General features: G+C 40.4%; 1 protein-coding gene across 12 annotated transcripts in view; it reads left to right on the top strand.

The window, feature by feature from the left end:
• CNOT6 (CCR4-NOT transcription complex subunit 6) overlaps nucleotides 1-20,868 on the top strand; it is a 91,532-nt gene that overhangs the window by 23,724 nt on the left and 46,940 nt on the right. For 2 of the 12 annotated variants that reach the window (XM_081497579.1, XM_081497576.1), the window contains exon 3: nucleotides 531-763. The exons of 4 other annotated variants lie outside the window; for them this stretch is intronic. Coding sequence is in view for 4 of the 8 variants with exons in the window: in XM_081497568.1 (XP_081353694.1) it covers nucleotides 865-979 (115 nt within the window). In the remaining 4 variants the exon portion in view is untranslated. Of the gene's footprint in view, nucleotides 1-40; nucleotides 262-530; nucleotides 764-863; nucleotides 980-9,006; nucleotides 9,132-20,868 lie in introns of those variants that run through there. 6 more of the 12 variants (XM_081497572.1, XM_081497568.1, XM_081497571.1 and 3 more) reach the window with 6 other exon arrangements.

Below are 20,868 nucleotides of genomic sequence, written 5' to 3'. Positions count from 1 at the left end.
CTCCTGCCAATGCCGTGGTTTCCATCCTTGGTTTGGGAAGATCTCACGTGCCTTGGAACACCTAAGCCCACACACCACAACTACTGGGCTTGTGATCTGGAACGCATGCTCTGCAACAGGAGAAGCCAGCACAGTGAAAAGCCTCTGCTTGCAGCAACTAGAGAAAGCCCATGTGCAGCAACGAAGATCTAGCACAACCAGAAGTAAATAAATAAATCTGAAAAAGAGAAGAAATATCCTTAGTCCAAACTGAGATATACTGTAAGTATAAAACATATGCCTGATTTCAGAGACTTATAAAAAAGAGATGTAAAACACTTTGTTAATAATTTGATATTAATGAAATAAATGTTTTAGATATAGAGGATTAAATAAAATATTATATTACAGTTTAAAAAAAAGGAATTAGAAATTTTTCACTTTTCCCAGAACCCCTTCCACACCACAGCCAAACACAATCCCTTCCCCACTCCCCAAAAGTAACTGTTACCCTAACTTTTATAGTAATCACTTCTTTTGTTTCCTTACAGTTTTAACATCAGGTTATGTAGGCCTTCCCTGGTGGCTCAGATGGTAAAGAATCTGCCTGCAATGTGGGAGACCTAGGTTTGATCCCTGTGTTGGGAAGATTCCCTGGAGGAGGGCATGGAAGTATGGCAATACATCTCCAGTATTCTTGCCTGGAGAATCCCCATGGATGAGGAGCCTGGCGGGGTTGCAGAGAGTTGGACACGACTGATCGACTAAACACAAGTGTTAAAGAGTTTAGTGCTCCCCTTTTTATTTGATATGTCTTAATTTACATGTTCCCTGTCCATCCTTTTCTTTACAATTTATCTGTTGAACTTCTTGTTACCCTGCAGTATGTATTCTCCTGCATGCAGTTCAACATGTTTTTCATCCATATTTGCAAGTAGGATGCAGAAACTTGATCAAGAGTTGGACTTAAGACCCTTGACAGGACTGAAGACTGTGTTACGTATGTGGTATTGTTCTTTTTCTTTAGGAGGCACATAAGATATAAAAGCCTTCTTTTCTACTGATGTTCAGCGCCTAGAGCCATTGATTCTTTGAAGGTTGCAAAATAGTAATATTCTTTTTTTTTTTTAATTAGATAAGCTGTATCTGTTAAGAGATACTTCCCTCATTTTTTAAAATTTTATTTTATTTTATCTTGGGGTTCCCAGGTGGTGCTAGTGCTAAAGAACCCTCCTGCCAATGCAGGAGACATAAGAGATGCTTGATCCTGGGTTGGGAAGATCCCCTGGAGGAGGGCATGGCAACCCACTCCAGTATTCTTGCCTGGAGAATCCCATGGGCAGAGGAGCCTGGCGAGCTGCAGTCCAAAGGCTTGCAAAGAGCTGGAGACAACTGAAGTGACCTATGGTGCATATAGTTGATTTGTTCCTCATTTACTAATTGATTGCTCAAGGTGTAAATTTGTATAGGAAAGGTAGAAAAGAATGCTTCTTTCTTTCCTTTTATTTACGAGTTTTCAGGATACACTGTTGTCCTTTGAAGGTGACCCATCAGATTTTTAAAGTTTCTTTTTAAAAGTATCCAGTGGTTTAAGAATCCGACTTCCAATTCAGGGAATTCAGGTTTGATCCTTGGTCCAGGAACTAAGCTCTCACATGCTGCAGGGAGACTGAGGCCCTGCACCACAACTGCTGAGCCCACATGCCACAATGAGCAGTCCCACATGCCGCAGCTGAGACCGGAGAGAGCCAAACATAAATAATTCATTACAGAAATAAAGTATATTACTAACTGATATATTTGGGTTTCAAACATAAATGCTGTGAGTTGTCATTATTACTCTTTATTTTATTGCTTAAAATTGTCCTGTTTTGCCGTAGGCTTGATGGCAGTCAAATTTTTTTTCATTATTCAGTTCAGTTCAGTTGCCCAGTCGTGTCCGACTCTTTGCGACCCCATGGACTGCAGCATGCCAGGTTTTCCTGTCCATCACCAACTCCTGGAGCTTGCTCAGACTCATGTCCATCAAGTTGGTGATGCCATCCAACCTTATCCTCTGTTGTCCCCTTCTCTTCCTGCCTTCAGTCTTTCCCAGCATCAGGGTCTTTTCCAGTGAGTCAGTTCTTCACATCAGGTAACCAAAGTATTGTGGAGTTTCAGCATCAGTGCTTCCAATGAATATTCAGGACTGATTTCCTTTAAAATTGACTGGTTTGATCTTGCAGTCCAAGGGACTCTGAAGAGTCTTCTCCAACCCAACAGTTCAAAAGCATCAATTTTTTGGCGCTCAGCTTTCTTTATAGTTCATTATTATTTTCTCTTTTTTGCTTAGATGCCCAAAGAATTTTTTCCCCTTAAACTTAGTAATTTTTACTTGAATATATTTTGCTATTGGTTGCTCTGCTTTAATATTCTTAGGTATAATATGCTCTTTCAATGTGTAGTTTGAGTTTTTTTCTCTTAATTTCAGGGAAGGCTCCTTGGATTATAGCTTTAGTGTTTGTTCTGATTCCTTTCTTCACTTTTTCTTTCAGAGAGATTTTCTCTGAATTTAAGTATTTACATACTTGTCTCAGAATCACTTTTAAAGAAGAGTACTGACAGAATGTGGTGCACTGGAGAAGGGCATGGCAAGCCACTTCAGTATTCTTGCCTTGAGAACCCCATGAACAGTATGAAAAGGCAGAAAGATAGGACACTGAAAGATGAACTCCCTAGGTCAGTAGGTGCCCAATATGCTACTGGAGATCAGTGGAGAAATAACTCCAGAAAGAATGATGGGATGGAGCCAAAGCAAAAACAATACCCAGCTGTGGATGTGAGTAGTGATAGAAGCAAAGTCCGATGCTGTAAAAGAACAATATTGCATAGGAACCTGGAATGTTAGATCCATGAATCAAGGCAAATTGGAAGTGGTCAAATAGGAGATGGCAAGAGTGAACGTCGACATTCCAGGCATCAGTGAACTAAGATGGACTGGAATGGGTGAATTTAACTCAGATGACCATCATATCTACTACTGTGGGCAGGAATCCCTTAGAAGAAGTGGAGTAGCCATCATGGTCAACAAAAGAGTCCGAAATGCAGTACATGGATGCAATCTCAAAAACGACAGAATGATCTCTGTTCGTTTCCAAGGCAAACCATTCAATATCATGGTAATCCAAATCTATGCCCCGACCAGTAACGCTGAAGAAGCTGAACTTGAACGGTTCTATGAAGACCTACAAGACCTTTTAGAACTAACACCCAAAAAAGATGTCCTTTTTATTATAGGGGACTGGAATGCAAAACTAGGAAGTCAGGGAACACCTGGCGTAACAGGCAAATTTGGCCTTGGAGTACAGAATGAAGCAGGGCAAAGGCTAATAGAGTTTTGCCAAGAGAATGCACTGGTCATAGCAAACACCCTCTTCCAACAACACAAGAGAAGACCCTACACATGGCCATCACCAGATGGTCAACACCGAAATCAGATTGATTATATTCTTTGCAGCCAAAGATGGAGAAGCTCTATACAGTCAGCAAAAACAAGACCGGGAGCAGACTGTGGCTCAGATCATGAACTGCTTATTGCCAAATTCAGACTTAAATTGAAGAAAGTAGGGAAAACCACTAGACCATTCAGGTATGACCTAAATCAAATCCCTTATGATTATACAGTGGAAGTGACAAATAGATTTAAGGGACTAGATCTGATAGAGTGCCTGATGATCTATGGACAGAGGTTCGTGACATTGTACAGGAGACAGGGATCAAGACCATCCCCATGGAAAAGAAATGCAAAAAAGCAAAATGGCTGTCTGAGGAGGCCTTACAAATAGCTGGGAAAAGAAGAGAAGTGAAAAGCAAAGGAGAAAAGGAAGGATATTCCCATCTGAATACAGAGTTCCAAAGAATAGCAAGGAGAGATAAGAAAGGCTTCCTCAGTGATCAGTGCAAAGAAATAGAGGAAAACAATAGAATGGGAAAGACTAGAGATCGCTACAAGAAAATCAGAGATACCAAGGGAACATTTCATGCAAAGATGGGCACAGTAAAGGACAGAAACGGTATGGACTTAACAGAAGCAGAAGATATTAAGAAGAGGTGACAAGGATACACAGAAGAACTGTACAAAAAAGATCTGAATGACGTGGATAACCACGATAGTGTGATCACTCACCTAGAGCCAGACATCTGCAGTGCAAAGTCAAATGGCCTTTAGTAAGCATCACTATGAACAAAGCTAGTGGAGGTGATGGAATTCCAGCTGAGCTATTTCACATCCTAAAGGATGGTGCTGTGAAAGTGCTGCACTCAGTATGCCAGCAAATTTGGAAAATTCGAAAGTGGACACAGGACTGGGAAAGGTCAGGTTTCATTCCAGTCCCAAAGAAAGGGAATGCCAAAGAATGTTCAAATTACCGCATAATTGCACTCATCTCACATGCTAGCAAAGTAATGCTGAAAATTCTCCAAGCCAGGCTCCAACAGTACGTGAATTGAGAACTTCCAGATGTTTAAGCTGGATTTACAAAAGACAGAGGAACCAGAGATCAAATTGTCAACATTGATTGGATCATAGAAAACATCAGAGAATTCCAGAAAAAATATCTACTTCTGCTTCATTGACTGTGCTAAAGCCTTTGACTGTGTGGATCACAACAAACTGTGGAAAGTTCTTCAAGAGATGGGAATACCAGACCACCCTACCTGCCTCCTGAGATATCTGTACGCGGGTCAGGAAGCAACAGTTAGAACCAGACATGAAACAGTGAACTGGTTCCAAATTGGGAAAGGAGTATGTCAAGGCTGTATATTGTCACCCTGCTTATTTAATTTATATGCAGAGTACATTTTGCAAACTGCCGGGCTAAATAAAGTACAAGCTGGAATCAAGATTGCCGGGAGAAATATCAATAGCCTCAGATATGTAGATGACACCATCCTTACGCCAGAAAGTGAAGAGGAACTAAAGAGCCTCTTGATGAAAGTGAAAGAGGAGAAAAAGCTGACTTAAAACTCAACATTCAAAAAACAAAGAGCATGGCATCTGGTCCCATCACTTCATGGCAGCTAGATGGGGAAACAATGGAAACAGTGACAGACTTTATTTTGAGGGGCTCCAAAATCAGTGGAGCTGGTGAGTACAGTCATGAGATTAAAACACGCTTGCTCTTTGGAAGGAAAGCTATGACCAACCTAAACAGCATATTAAAAAGCAGAGATTACTTTGCTGACAAAGGTTCATATAGTTGAAACTATGGTTTTTCCTGTAGTCATGTACAGATGGGGAACTGGACCATAAAGAAAGCTGAGCGCTGAAGTTTGATACTTTTGAACTGTGTTGTTGGAGAAGACTCTTGAGAGTCCCTTGGACCGTAAGCAGATCCAACCAGTCCATCCAAAAGGAAATCAGTCCTGAATATTCATTTGAAGGACTGATGCTAAAGCTGAATCTCCAATACTTTGGCCACCTAGTGCGAAGAACTGTGTAATTGGAAAAGACCCTGATGCTGGGAAAGATTGAAGGCAGGAGTAGAAGGGGACGACATAGAATGAGTTGGTTGGATGGCATCACCGACTTGTTGGACATGAGTTTGAACAGGCTCTGGCAGTTGGTGATGGACAGGGAAGCCTGGAGTGCTGCAGTCCATGGGGTCTCCAAGAGTTGGACACAACTGAGCGACTGAACTGAACTGAAAATGTCATTGTGTATATGTACCACAACAACTTCTTTATCCATTCATCTGTTGATGAACATCTAGGTTGCTTTCAGTTACTAAGTTATGTCTGACTCTTTGTGATCCCACTGACTGTAGCATGCCAGGCTTCCCTGTCCTTCACCATCTCCTGGAGTTTGCTCAATCTCATGTTCATTGAGTCAATGATGCCATCCAACCATTTCATCCTCTGTCTCCCCCTTCTCCTCCTGCCCTCAATCTTTCCCAGGATCAGAGTCTTTTCCAATGAGTTAGCTGTTTGCATCAGGTTGCCAGAGTATGGGAGCTTTAGCTTCAGGTTTGCATGGGTCCTTCCGATGAATTTTCAGGGTTGATTTCCTTTTGGATTGACTGGTTTGATCTCCCTTGCTGTGCAAGGGACTCTCAAGAGTCTTCTACAGCACCACAGTTTGAAAGCATGAATTCTTTGGCACTCAGCCTCCTTTATGGTCCTGTTACTGAGTCCAAGCTCACTCTGTTCGCAGCAATTCAGTGAAAATCAGATGAGGTGTTGGGACTAGGAAGATGGCTGCCTACTGCCTCAAAAAAACTATCATGTCGGGGCCTGGATGTAAGATTCTTTTATGAATAAGGGATGAGGGGAAGTGAGGAAACAAAAAGACCATTTCATTCCTGCAAATACCTCTTAGAATGGCAATACTCGGGTAGGGGAATATATTAGTTTCACTTTTTCACAGTCATTTCATGGGTACTATGAAATGGAATATTGCCTGTCACATCAACAAAGATGCCACATTTATCTGTGATTCCGGCCTCCCAAATTGTGAATTTCTGGGATGAGCCTATAAGCAGAAAATGAAGGGTGCCTTGTGCCGTGCTTTGTGCTGAGCCGTTTGCCACACAAATGATTTAAGTTGTCACAGTCCTTCACAGGTGGGCTGAGTCAGGTTATCTTCCTGAGGCAGGCCATTGTGTATGCTTAATAACAAAAGGGTTAAAGGCATAGAAGCTGTTCCTGTGTAAATTCAGAATTAACCCTTCTTGGTTACAGTCCAACTGTAGTATCATTACGTGACTGCTGGAAAAACCATGGTTTTGACTATCCAGACCTTGTCAACAAAGTAATATCTCTCCTTTTTTAATACGCTGTCTAGGTATGTCACAGTTTTCCTTCCAAGGGCCAAGCGTTTTAAATTTCATGGCTGCAGTGATTTTGGAGCCCAAGAAAATAGTCTGTCATTGTGTCCATTTTTCTTCCATCTATCTTCTATGAAGTGATGGGACTGGATGCCATGATCTTGGTTTTTTGAATGTTGAGTTTTAAGCCAGCTTTTTCACTGTCCTCTTTCACCTTCACAAGAGGGTCTTTAGTTTCTCTTTCATGTCCTAGCTATATATATAATAGTGCTGCAGCAAACATTGGGATACGTGCGTCTCTTTCATTTACTGTTTTCTCAGAGTATATGCCCAGGAGAGGGATTGTCAGGTCACGTGGTGGTTCTGTTCCTAGTTTTTGAAGGAATCTCCGTACCCTTGTCCATTGTGGCTGTATCAGTTTACATTCCCAGCAACAGTGCAAGAGCATTCCCTTTTCTCCACTCCCTCTCTAGTGTTTGTTGTTTGTAGATTTTTTGATGATGGCCATTCTGACCAGTGTGAGGTGGTCAATGTAGTTTTGATTTGCATTTCTCTAATAATGAGTGATGTTGAGCATCTTTTAACGTGTCTGTATGTCTTCTTTGCAGAAATGTCTGTTTAGGTCTTCTGCCCATTTTTTGATTGGGTTGTTGGTTTTCCTGATGTTGAGCTGTATGAGCTTTTTATATATTCTGGGGAATAATGATTTGTCAGTTGTTACTTTTGCAATTATTTTCTCCCATTCTGATCTTTTAATTTTGTTTATTGTTTCCTTTGCTCTGCAGAAACTTTTAAGTTTAATTAATTCCCATTTGTTTATTTTTGTTTTTATTTCCATTACTCTAGGAGTTGGGTCAAAGAGGATCTTGCTGTGATGTATGTCAGAGAATGTATTGCCTGTGTTTTCCTCTAAGAGATTTATAGTTTCTGGCTTTACATTTAGGTCTTTAATCCATTTTGAGTTTTTCTGTATGATGTTAGGAAGTGTTCTTGTTTCATTCTTTTACACATAGCTGTCCAGTTTTCCCAGTACCTCTTATTGAAGAGACTTTGCCCATTTTTTAATTGGGTTGTTTCCTTGTTGAATTTTAAGAGCTCTTTGTATAAATGACAGTCCCTTATCAGCTATATCTTTGCAAGTGTTTTCCCCCAGTCTGTGGCTTGTCTTTTCATTCTCCTAACAGTCTTCCATTGAGCAGAAGTTATTTTAATGAAGTCCAGTTTATTACTTCTTTCACACATTGTGCTTTTGGTATTATATGTAGTCATTGGAGAAGAATGAAACAGAGACCAGAAATAGACCCACATAAATATGTAGTCATTGCAAATTCAAATCATGTAGGTTTTCTCCTGTGTTGTTTTCCAGCAGTTTTATGGTTTTGTGTTTTATGTTTAGTTCTATGATCCTTTTTGAGTCAGTTTTTATGAAGAGTGTGAGGTTAGATTTTTTATTTTTTTACTCGTGGATGTTCCAGCACCTTTCATTGAAATGACTTTTCTTTATAGGATTGCCCTTGCTCCTTTGTCAGAGATCAGTTGACTGTATTTATGTGAGTCTGTTTCTGGGTTCTTGTTCATTCTTTTGCCAATACCACGATCTTGATTACTGTAACTTTATAGTAAGTCTTGAAGTCAGGTAACATCCAACTTTTATTCTTCTTCAGTTTTGTGTTGGCTATTCTGTATCTTTTTCTCCTCTGTATAAACTTTAGGATTAGTTTGTCAGTATCCACAGAGTAACTTATTTGGCATTTAGAAGTCTTATTTATGTTCTTTTATTGTTTTGTCATTTCTTAATACCTTTCAGCTCATTTTAAAATTGTAGGTGATAGTTTTTGGGGTGTGTTTGGTATGTTTTTGTTGTCTATAGGGAATTTTTCCTGCTCCTTAAACTGTTTTTCTTATATAATTTTAAAAAATACATGACAACTTTTATAGGATTTGACCTTATAACTTGTGTTCATTTTTATTTAAATTTAGCTTTTCTGAACTTTTAGGTGTGACTCAGGATAGTTTTTCTAACTTCAGAGCTCCCTCTCCTGTGCTTTTGTTTGCAGAGCGTTCACAATTGTGGTGACTTATTTTATTTTCTGAATCTTTCTGGTTGTATTCCCTTCTCTCATTTTTATCTGGACTTTTCCTCTCTTTATCTCTTTTATACCTGTCCTACTTAGTTTTATTTATTTTATTTCAATTTTTTGAGCTTTTTTTTCTTTTTTCTCAGTGTGGGGCCTTAGCTGGTCAGTTTGGAGAAATTCTGGGGCCCAGGCTACTGTGAAATGAAATTATCTCCTGCCATATCAGTAAACAAGAAATGTCACAGCCATCAGCAATTTCGGGCCTCCAAATGTGAGTGAGGACTCTCAAAATGGAACACAGTACGATCCTGCAGAAGTTGCCACCCACCCCTACCCCCCCACCCCCCACCCCCGTGGTGATTGCTGAGGAGCTCAGGGGAATGGAGGAAGCAGCTGCCATCTCCACTCCTTAAGGTGAAGGTGAACAAGGCATTAAGGGTGTAAACAATCCGGAAACTGGGTTTGGCCCCAGATAGCTGAGGTGCATATGAAAGGAATGAATTCATTGAGCCCGGAAGCTTGCATCTTCCCTTACAGAGAGGAATACTAAATTCCTTAACTCAATATCTGAGTTTCCTTACCTGGAAGTAATCTTTGATGTTCAGACTGCCTACTCTCTTTTTTGCAAACTTTGTTGCAAACTGATTCTCCCTTCAGCTTCCTTGGAACAGTTTTCTTTCTTTTTTTTTTTTTTTTAATAAATTTATTTATTTTAGTTGGGGGCTAATTACTTTACAATATTGTAATAATCTTTGCCATACATTGACATGTATCAGCCATGGGTTTACATGTGTTCCCCTTCCTGGACCCCCCACCCACCTCCCTCCCCATCCCATCCCTCTGGGTCATCCCATTGCCCCGGCCCTGAGCCTTTGTCTCATGCATCGAACATGGAATGGTGTTCTGTTTCACATATGATAATATACATGTTTCAATGCTATTCTCCCAGAACGTCCCACCCTCACCTTCTCCCTCAGAGTCCATAAAATTGTTCTATGCATCTGTGTCTCTTATTCTGTCTCACATATAGGGTTATCGTTACCATCTTTCAAATTCCATATATATGCATTAGTATACTGTATTGGTGTTTTTCTTTCTGGCTTACTTCACTCTGTATAATGGGCTCCAGTTTCATCCATCTCAGTAGAACTGATTCAAATGTATTTTTTTTTTAATGGCTGAGTAATATTCCATTGTGTATATGTACCACAGCTTCCTTATCCATTCGTCTGCTGATGGACATCTAGGTTGCTTCCATGTCCTGGCTATTGTAAACAGTTCTGCGATGAACATTGGGGTACACGCGTCTCTTTCAATTCTGGTTTCCTCGGCGTGTATGCCCAGCAGTGGGATTGCTGGGTCATATGGCAGTTCTATTCCCAGTTTTTTGAGGAATCTCCACACTGTTCTCCATAGTGGCTGTACTAGTTTGCATTCCCACCAACAGTGTAAGAGGAACCCTCGGTTCCCTTTTCTCCACACCCTCTCCAGCATTTATTGCTTGTAGACTTTTGGATAGCAGCCATTCTGACTGGTGTGAAATGATACCTCATTGTGGTTTTGATTTGCATTTCTCTAATAATGAGTGATGTTGAGCATCTTTTCATGTGTTTGTTAGCCATCTGTATGTCTTCTTTGGAGAAATGTCTGTTTAGTTCTTTGGCCCATTTTTTGATTGGGTCGTTTATTTTTCTGGAATTCAGCTGCAGAAGTTGTTTGTATATTTTTGAGATTAATTGTTTGTCTGTTGCTTCGTTTGCTATTATTTGCTCCCATTCTGAAGGCTGTCTTTTCACCTTGCTTATAGTTTCCTTTGTTGTGCAAAAGCTTTTAATTTTAATTAGGTCCCATTTGTTTATTTTTGCTTTTATTTCCGATATTCTGGGAGGTGGGTCATGGAGGACCCTGCTGTGATTTATGTCGGAGAGTGTTTTGCCTATGTTTTCCTCTAGGAGTTTTATAGTTTCTGGTCTTACATTTAGATCTTTAATCCATTTTGAGTTTGTTTTTGTGTATGGTGTTAGGAAGTGTTCTAGTTTCATTCTTTTCCAAGTGGTTGACCAGTTTTCCCAGCACCACTTGTTAAAGAGATTGTCTTTTCTCCATTGTATATTCTTGCCTCCTTTGTCGAAAATAAGGTGTCCATAGGTGCGTGGGTTTATCTCTGGGCTTTCTATTTTGTTCCATTGATCTATATTTCTATCTTTGTGCCAGTACCATACCGTCTTGATGACTGTGGCTTTGTAGTAGAGCCTGAAGTCAGGCAGGTTGATTCCTCCAGTTCCATTCTTCTTCCTCAAGATTGCTTTGGCTATTCGAGGTTTCTTATATTTCCATACAAATTGTGAGATGCTTTGTTCTAGTTCTGTGAAAAATACCATTGGTAGCTTGATAGGGATTGCATTGAATCTATAGATTGCTTTGGGTAGTATACTCATTTTTACTATATTAATTCTTCCAATCCATGAACACGGTGTATTTCTCCATCTGTTTGTGTCCTCTTTGATTTCTTTCATCAGTGTTTTATAGTTTTCTATATATAAGTCTTTTGTTTCTTTAGGTAGATATATTCCTAAGTATTTTATTCTTTTTGTTGCAGTGGTGAATGGTATTGTTTCCTTAATTTCTCTTTCTGTTTTCTCAATATTGGAGTATAGGAATGCAAGGGATTTCTGTGTGTTAATTTTATATCCTGCAACTTTACTATATTCATTGATTAACTCTAGTAATTTTCTAGTAGAGTCTTTAGGGTTTTCTATGTAGAGGATCATGTCATCTGCAAACAGAGTTTTACTTCTTCTTTTCCTATCTGTGTTCCTTTTATTTCTTTTTCAGCTCTGATTGCTGTGGCCAAAACTTCCAAAACTATGTTGAATAGTAGTGGTGAAAGTGGGCATCCTTGCCTTGTTCCTGACTTTAGGGGAAATGCTTTCAATTTTTCACCATTGAGGATAATGTTTGCTGTGGGTTTGTCATATATAGCTTTTATTATGTTGAGGTATGTTCCTTCTATTCCTGCTTTCTGGAGAGTTTTTATCATAAATGGATGCTGAATTTTGTCAAAGGCTTTTTCTGCATCTATTGAGATAACCATGTGGTTTTTATCTTTCAATTTGTTAATGTGGTGTATTACATTGATTGATTTGCGGATGTTAAAGAAACCTTGCATTCCTGGGATAAAGCCCACTTGGTCATGATGTATGATCTTTTTAATATGATGTTGGATTCTGTTTGCTAGAATTTTATTAAGGATTTTTGCATCTATGTTCATCAGTGATATTGGCCTGTAGTTTTCCTTTTTTGTGACATCTTTGTCTGGTTTTGGAATTAGGGTGGTGGTGGCCTCATAGAATGAGTGTGGAAGTTTACCATCTTCTGCAATTTTCTGGAAGAGTTTGAGTAGGATAGGTGTTAGCTCTTCTCTAAATTTTTGGTAGAATTCCGCTGTGAAGCCGTCTGGTCCTGGGCTTTTGTTTGCTGGAAGATTTCTGATTACAGTTTCGATATCCGTGCTTGTGATGGGTCTGTTAAGATCTTCTATTTCTTCCTTTCTTCAGTTTTGGAAAGTTATACTTTTCTAAGAATTTGTCCATTTCTTCTAAGTTGTCCATTTTATTGGCATATAGCTGTTGGTAGTAGTCTCTTACGATCCTTTGTATTTCTGTGGAGTCTGTTGTGATCTCTCCATTTTCATTTCTAATTTTGTTGATCTGATTCTTCTCCCTTTGTTTCTTGATGAGTCTGGCTAATGGCTTGTCAATTTTGTTTATCTTCTCGAAAAACCAGCTTTTAGTTTTGTTGATTTTTGCTATGGTCTCTTTTGTTTCTTTTGCATTTATTTCTGCCCTAATTTTTAGGATTTCTTTCCTTCTACTGACCCTGGGGTTCTTCATTTCTTCCTTCTCTAGTTGCTTTAGGTGTAGAGTTAGGTTATTTATTTGATTTTTTTCTTGTTTCTTGAGGTACGCCTGTATTGCTATGAACCTTTCCCTTAGCATTGCTTTCACAGTGTCCCATAGGTTTTGGGTTGTTGTGTTTTCATTTTCATTCGTTTCTGTGCATAATTTAATTTCTTTTTTGATTTCTTCTGTGATTTGTTGGTTATTCAGAAGCGTGTTGTTTAGCCTCCATATGTTGGAATTTTTAATAGTTTTTTTCCTGTAATTGAGGTCTAATATAACTGCATTGTGGTCAGAGAAGATGGCTGGGATGACTTCAATTTTTTTGAATTTACCAAGGCTAGATTTATGGCCCAGGATGTGATCTATCCTGGAGAAAGTTCCGTGTGCACTTGAGAAAAAGGTAAAATTGATTGTTTTGGGGTGGAAAGTCCTGTTAATATCAATTAAATCTAATTTGTCTATTGTATCATTTAAAGTTTGTGTTTCCTTGTTAATTTTCTGTTTAGTTGATCTATCCATATGCGTGAGTGGAGTATTAAAGTCTCCCACTATTATTGTGTTATTGTTAATTTCCCCTTTCATACTTGTTAGTATTTGCCTTATATATTGTGGTGCTCCTGTGTTGGGTGCATATATATTTATGATTGTTACGTCCTCTTCTTGGATTGATCCTTTGATCTTTATGTAGTGTCCTTCTTTGTCCCTTTTCACAGCCTTTATTTTAAAGTCTATGTTATCTGAAATGAGTATTGCGACTCCTGCTTTCTGTTGGTCTCTGTTTTCATGAAATATGTTTTTCCATCCCTTCACTTTCAGCCTGTGTGTGTCCCTAGTTTTGAGGTGGGTCTCTTGTAGACAGCATATATAGGGGTCTTGCTTTTGTATCCATTCAGCCAGCCTTTGTCTTTTGGTTGGGGCATTCAACCCATTTACATTTAAGGTAATTATTGATAAGTATGATCCCGTTGCCATTTACTTTGTTGTTTTGAGTTCGTGTTGAAACATCCTTTCTGTGTTTCCTGTTTAGAGAAGATCCTTTAGCATTTGTTGGAGAGCTGGTTTGGTGGTGCTGAATTCCCTCAGCTCTTGCTTGTCTGTAAAGCTTTTGAATTCTCCTTCATATCTGAATAAGATCCTTGCTGGGTACAGTAATCTGGGTTGTAGATTATTCTCTTTCATTACTTTAAGTATGTCCTGCCATTCCCTTCTAGCCTGAAGGGTTTCTATTGAAAGATCAGCTGTTATCCTTATGAGGATCCCCTTGTGTGTTATTTGTTGTTTTTCCCTTGCTGCTTTTAATATTTGTTCTTTGTGTTTGATCTTTGTTAATTTGATTAATATGTGTCTTGGGGTGTTTCTCCTTGGGTTTATCCTGTTTGGAACTCTCTGGGTTTCTTGGACTTCTGTGACTATTTCTTTCCTCATTTTAGGGAAATTTTCAACTATTATCTCCTCGAGTAGTTTTTCATGGCCTTTCCTTTTATCTTCTTCTTCTGGGACTCCTATGATTCGAATGTTGGGGCATTTCATATTGTCCCAAAGGTCCCTGAGGTTTTCCTCATTTCTTTTGATTCTTTTTTCTTTTTTCCTCTCTGCTTTGTTTATTTCCATCATTCTATCTTCTACCTCACTTATCCTATCTTCTGCCTCCGTTATTCTACTGTTGGTTCCCTCCAGAGTGTCTTTTATCTCCTTTATTTCATTATTCATTCTATATTGACTCCTTTTTATTTCTTCTAAGTCCTTGATAAACATTTCTTGCATCTTCTCAATCCTTGTCTCCAGGCTATTTATCTGTAACTCCATATTGCTTTCAAGATTTTGGATCATTTTTATTATCATTATTCTAAATTCTTTTTCAGATAGATTCCCTATCTCCTCCTCTTTTGTTTGGTTTGGTGGGCATTTCTCATTTTCCTTTACTTGCTGAGTATTTCTCTGCCTTTTCATCTTGTTTAGATTGCTGTGTTAGGTGTGGCCTTTCTGTATTCTGGTAGTATGAAGTTCCTCTTTATTGTGGAGGTTCCTCACTGTGGGTGGGGTTGGACAGGTGGCTTGTCAAGGCTTCCTGGTTGGGGGAGCTTGTGTCGGTGTTCTGGTGGGTGGAGCTGGATTTCTGCTCTCTAGAGTGCAATGGAGTGACCAGTATTAAATTTTGAGATGTCTATGGATTTGGTGTGCCTCTGGGCAGCCTGTATATTGATGCTCAGGGCTATGTTCCTGCGTTGCTGGAGAATTTGCGTGGTATGTCTTGCTCTGGAACTTATTGGCTCTTGGGTGGAGCTTGGTTTCAGTGTAAATGTGGAGGCTATTGGATGGTCTCTTATTAATTAATGTTTCCCCTGGCTTTCAGTCTTATTCTTGCAGTAGCCTCAAGACTTCTCCATCCATACAGCATCAGTAATAAAACTTTTAGGTTAATGGTGAAAAGATTCTCCACAGTGAGGGATACCCAGAAAGGTTCACTGAGTTACATAGAGAGATGAGGTGGGGGGGGTTGAGGTGTCCAGGAGGGGAAGAAGGGAATTCAAATGTGGAGAGAGCAATCTAGCCAGTAAGCACTTCCCTCTGTGCTTTCCACAGTCTGCAACCGTCAGAGTGGTTCACAGAGATACATAGAGAGGGGGGAGGAAGGTAATAGAGGTGAGCATGAGTAGAAAGGGAGAAATCAAGAGGGGAGAGAGAGATCTGGGCAGTATCCTGTTCCTGTAGTGTTCTCCGGTACCCAGAACACCCTCAGAGATTCACAGAATTGCGTTGAGAAGAGAAGGAGGAGGGTGGGAGATAGAGGTTCCCTGGGGGAGAAGAAAGAGCATCAATAGGGGGAGAGAGTAATCAGGCCAGTGATCACACTCCTAAGTAAAAATGGGTCCTAAAGATTGGGTTCTTAAATGTACAAAATTGATATCAAATATGTAAAACAAAGATTAAAAATCTAGAGTAGAGGTTAGACTCTTATAAAACTTACAATATAAAAAAAAAGAAAAAAAGGAAACAGTGTAAAAAGAAAAAAAAACAGTAAAACAGTAAAAAAAGAAACAGTAAAAAAAGTAAAACAGGAAAAAAACAGTAAAAAAGGAAAACACAAAAGGTATAAGATATATGTATGCAGTTTGCTTCAAAAATAGGGTTTGTTTTTTTTTTTGCAAGTTAATAGTGGGTTATGAAAATGAAAGTTAAAGGTGTAATAGAGGACTTGAAGAAAAAGGAAAGAGAAAAAAAAAATTTTTTTTTAAATTAAAAGAAAAAAATAATAATAATAGTAAAAAATATATATATCCTGGACTTTGTCTGGAGCTGTTGTGAGCAGTGTGGGGTCTGCCCAGTTGCAGATAGATCCTTGTTCCTGCTTATACTTTTCAAGATCTATAGGTCCCTTTCAATGCAGTCGGTATTAACTACAGGGATTTTAATCTGTTGGCCTGTCACTTCCAAGGCCCTCTGTTTCCCTCTGTTTATTTGGCTTCTGTTTGGAGGTCTCTTCAGTATCTAATTTCCGCCCTGCAACAAAGGGGCGGAGGTGGTCTCTTTAGGTTCGCTTGTTCAATCGTGCTGTGGGGAGGAAGGAACACTGCAAACCTGGCGTGTGTGTGGTGAGCTCGCAGTGTCTCCGCCGCACTGGGTTCACCCCCACTCACGGCGTGTGTGCTTTCCCCGTCTACCCTGCTCAGGCTTCAGGTTACTGGGCCGGGGAGTGGGCCCTGAGATGCGTGCACTTCCCAGGTCTAAGCCGCTCAGGTTCAGGCTCCCAGTTACTCCACAAAGGCGCAGAGTCGGTTTCGCCCGCGGCTTCTGCCGTTCCCTGTCGGAGCTGCTCAGGCGGCCAGGAGTTTGGCGAGCGCACTCTCCCCTGTTCGGGCGTTGCGACTTATCACCTCCTTGGTCCCCGCCTCAGTTTACGGGCGCGCCCGGCTCCGGTGTGCTTTGTGTGGGTTCTGGGGAGCTGGTCTCTGGCTGTGACCCTTCCGGCAGCTGTCGACCTTCTGGGATCTCAGGCAGTCTTTGCTTAGAAACTGGGAGCCTGTTTGCAGTTTGGTAGGGGGTGCCCTCTCTGGGGCCGAGTTTGCCCCTTTCCAGCTCTGGGTGGCCCCGCCTGCCCGCTGTGTCCAGCGGGGGATGGGGCGGTCCGCAGCCGGCTAGCTCTCCTCTGGTATCGCTCAGTCCTTTGTTCTGTGAGCGGGCCGGCAGTGCCTTAGAGTTGGGCTTTTCGCGGGATAGTTCTCTCTCTCTGGCTGTCCCACAGTTTAGGTTACTATCTCACGTTAGCTCCCTCAGATTGCCCTCAGGGCACTCGGGCCCAGTCCTTACCCTAGGCAGTGCCGCCCGCTCCTCTCCGTTCAGCCACCACTTGCTGGTGGCGGATGATGCGAGCGTCTGGGGTTCTTTGCTGGGAGTTGCTTTAGGCACGTAATCTGTGGGTTTTATTTATTTTTTCTCCCAGTTACGTTGCCCTCCGAGATAAGAAATCTTCCCCCACACCCGCCGGTGAGAGGGTTTCCTGGTGCTTGGAAATTTCTCCTCTTTTACGACTCCCTCCCCGGGACGGGTCTCCGTCCCTAACTCTTTTGTCTCTCTTTTTATCTTTTATAATTTCTCCTACCTCTTTTGAAGATAATGCGCTGTCTTTGTGGGTGTCTGACGTCCTCTGCCAGCCTTCAGAAGTAGTTTTGTGAAGTTTGCTCAGCGTTCAGATGTTCTTTGGATAAATTTGTGGAGGAGAGAGTGGTCTCCCCGTCCTATTCCTCCGCCATCTTAGCCCCGCCTCTGGAACAGTTTTCTTGGGCTATTGAGATGCTGCCTCCCAGGATCAAAGTCCTTAACGTTCCCACCAAATAAAATAACTCTCTACTTTCAGGTTGTGATTATATTATTTTTCAGTAAACACTGCTTTCAGACTTACTATGGACACTATGGAGTAAGTGTCCATAACTCATTACTGAATTGCAATAAACTCTTCCCAGTTGTGATAATGTGGGTGGGTGAAAGTGTCCTCTTTAGATCTCCAGAGCTTTCAATCTATGTAGTCTCTCCTCTTTGGTGCTCTGCCCTGTCACCTGTAGCCACCTTGGCATCTTTGGACTCCCAGCATCATCTCTTCAACTTACAGAATATTGCCAGACTCCATTTGGCAATGTACTAGTCCTTGTGCTGCTTTGGAAACTGTCGCAGTAAAGTGGAACAGACTTAAGGGCTCACCTTGTTTTCCATCTCATCAGTGATCACTGTCATGTGTGGCCTGTTGTCTGTCCAGTGCCTTAAACTCCATATTGCATCTATTTGTCCCAGTTTTTTAGTTGCTTTAGGTGGGAGGGTAAATCCAGTTCATATTACTCTATCTTGCTGAAAATTAAGTCTGTCAGTTTTTTCTTTTTAAGGTTTTTTGGTAACTCTAGTATCGAAGTCTCCTGGAGGCTCTGATTTGTTGTTTCTCTTTGTCTTCTGTTTTTCATTCCTTTGGTCTCGTCATTTTTGTTAAATAATAGGAATTATATATGAAATGGTAGAATAATTTGATGGTCTGGATGGTAGTCTCTTTCTTAGGAGTGAATTTTCTTTTTTGTTTGTCAGACAGTTGTGTAAGGAGTGACCTTAATCTAATCAGGGATTCAGTCATCTCATTTAAACTTGGTGTTGGCAGTGGTTTTAAGAGTTGACTTACTGCAGAGTGGCCCCTATTCCATTTATAGATGCCAGCTGGAATCTTGATGGTTAACAGAATCAAATTCCTTATTGGCTCTCCAGTTCCTGTTTTGCATTCCCAGCTGTGTGAGAGGACTTAACGTGTGCAGCACTTCACCCTCCCAGCCCCAACTTTCATCTCATCTGCTTGCTTCTGCTGCTTGTGATTCAGTGTATTCTTTTAGAAGTAGGGTGGTGGGATGTGTCTCACTCCTTACTTCTATTTTTGCTTCCCTTTTCTCCAGGTTCTTTGTCTCTCATGTCTTGCTGCCTCTATAGCCCTCCATTGCTTTTGAACTCATATTTGTGGTGGTTTTCCTCTTTTTTTTACTTAGTTTTTCTTTCGCCCAGTGGGATTATTGGTCAGCAACAAATGACTCTTATAGTGTTGGAAATGCTCTCAAATGGTGTTGCAGGAATAAAACAGACGATCGCAAACGGCTCTGCAAGGTAGTCTTGACTTCTGCAGAAGGGTGTGCTACAAACTCAGGTCTGGGAGCAAGCACACCAAATGGGAAGTCCACTTGGTCTATTCCTAAGATGCATGTTCCCTCCCATGGCTCCTCATAGATTGAGGACCACAGAGTTACAGTCTTTCCCAGACATTGCCTAAGTTTTTTATTGGACAGTTGATAACTATTTTCCCCACCCTTTTAGTTCTTTGCACATGTCCAGGATAAAGCCCGCAAACTTAGCCTGCCAAAATGTCCTTATGAGGACAGAGAATCAGGACGTGAAAAGAGCAAAGGATTGATACTGAGCTAACATTTAGAAATCTTATTCACAAGCCAGCTATATACCTTTCTGTTCAACTATTCTAAGAATGAATCACTTCTTTATTTCTTATAACTTCTCCTTTGATAGAGAAGACCATAAAGTGAAAAGTGAAGTTGCTCAGTCGTGTCCGACTCTTTGCAACCCCATGGACTGTAGCCCCACTAGGCTCCTCCATCCATGGAATTTTCTAGGCAAGAGTACTAGAGTGGGTTGCCATTTCCTTCTCCAGGGGATCTTCCCAACACAGGGATCAAACCCAGGTCTCCCTCATTGCAGGTAAAGGCTTTACCATCTGAGCCACCAGGGAATCCCAGAAAAGACCATATCTTTCTTAAATAATAGGAAACAAATACAGATGTGTACTAATTTGAAAATTCTGCTTAAAGAATCTGCAGATAACAAACTTCCTTCCTGTTCCTCATTTGGTGGTGTTCTTACTGTTTTTTCATTGTGTGGGGTAACACTGATTACCTGCTTTTAGGTACATCTGTAGCCCAGAATAACTGCTTATTCCAGGCTCTTGAGGTAGCCGTGTAGGGCAAGGACAATATACTGACCAGAGCTGCTCCCGGGAATATTCCAGGAAGTAGAGCCTTAAATCTGGACTCCTTGGTAGTCATTAAATGATCTTAGAATTTGATGACCTGGCTATAGGTTACATATCAGTCTTAACTACTTTGTGACATTTTCCAGCATTTTGAAAGCTTGAGTTTATCGTGAAGTTAATCAGTCTCTATTCAGACTTAACTGTTTTCCACTGGAGAGTGAGAGACCATGTCTCCCAAATTCTGAATCAAATACTTCTGATTTAAAAAAGTCTTTTTTTAATATTATTTTTGGCTCATTTTGATAATGTGGTAAGTAACTTCAGAGTCAGGTAGCTTTCATTATGTTATCAGCTTTTGCATGCCCACTCTCTGGACAACCCTGGTGTCTGCTATATGGAAGTTCATAGTGGGAATGGGTAAACAGGAGAGGAGGGAGACCCAAGTAGATATAGCAGATACTGAATGGTGGCTCTGAGGCCATCATTAGAATCACTTACATGTCACTCATTCATTTATTGAAACTTTGATGGGACAGAAGATTTCAGTAATCCAGCAGACTGTAGGAAGAAATTCCTTCAAGAAGGTACTTATCAAACCTTGATAAATACGAGGGAGAAAGCTTGAACTATTCATCATCTTTAAGATTGTCTTAACCAGGAATCACAGAAAGCATCCTTAAAATAGCTGACTCTCGAGTTAATGATATTAGGAGAGAGTGGAGTTAACAGCACCTCAGGAAGAGGGGACATGGAGAATATAAAGTACAATGGAAGTCTCTCATCCCCGTGTTACACTTCCTAGCAATCACAGGCACGTGACCATTCAAATATAGCTTTATTAATTTCTTTTGCATCCTTTTAGAGTCCCACTGTGTATATACAAAATAAATTCTTGTTCTATCCCTTATTTTTAACTCAAAAGGTGTAATACATTATATACAAATCTGCACTGTGCTCTTTCTTTTAATGTAACGTGTTTTAGAGAGATTTCTAAACACATATGTAGATAACTCTCCTGTATGTTTTAAACTCCATAATATTCTGTCACATGTGTACTGTAATTTCAGTGGTACAGTACTGATGTCTGACAAACAGTGCTGTAG

This window comes from Giraffa tippelskirchi, chromosome 6 (assembly GCF_054371585.1).
Source record: "Giraffa tippelskirchi isolate mGirTip1 chromosome 6, T2T-mGirTip1v1.2.pri, whole genome shotgun sequence".
Taxonomy (NCBI): Eukaryota; Metazoa; Chordata; class Mammalia; order Artiodactyla; family Giraffidae; genus Giraffa; species Giraffa tippelskirchi.
Note: the sequence above shows the minus strand (reverse complement) of the source record. Positions and strands in the feature narration are given on the sequence as shown.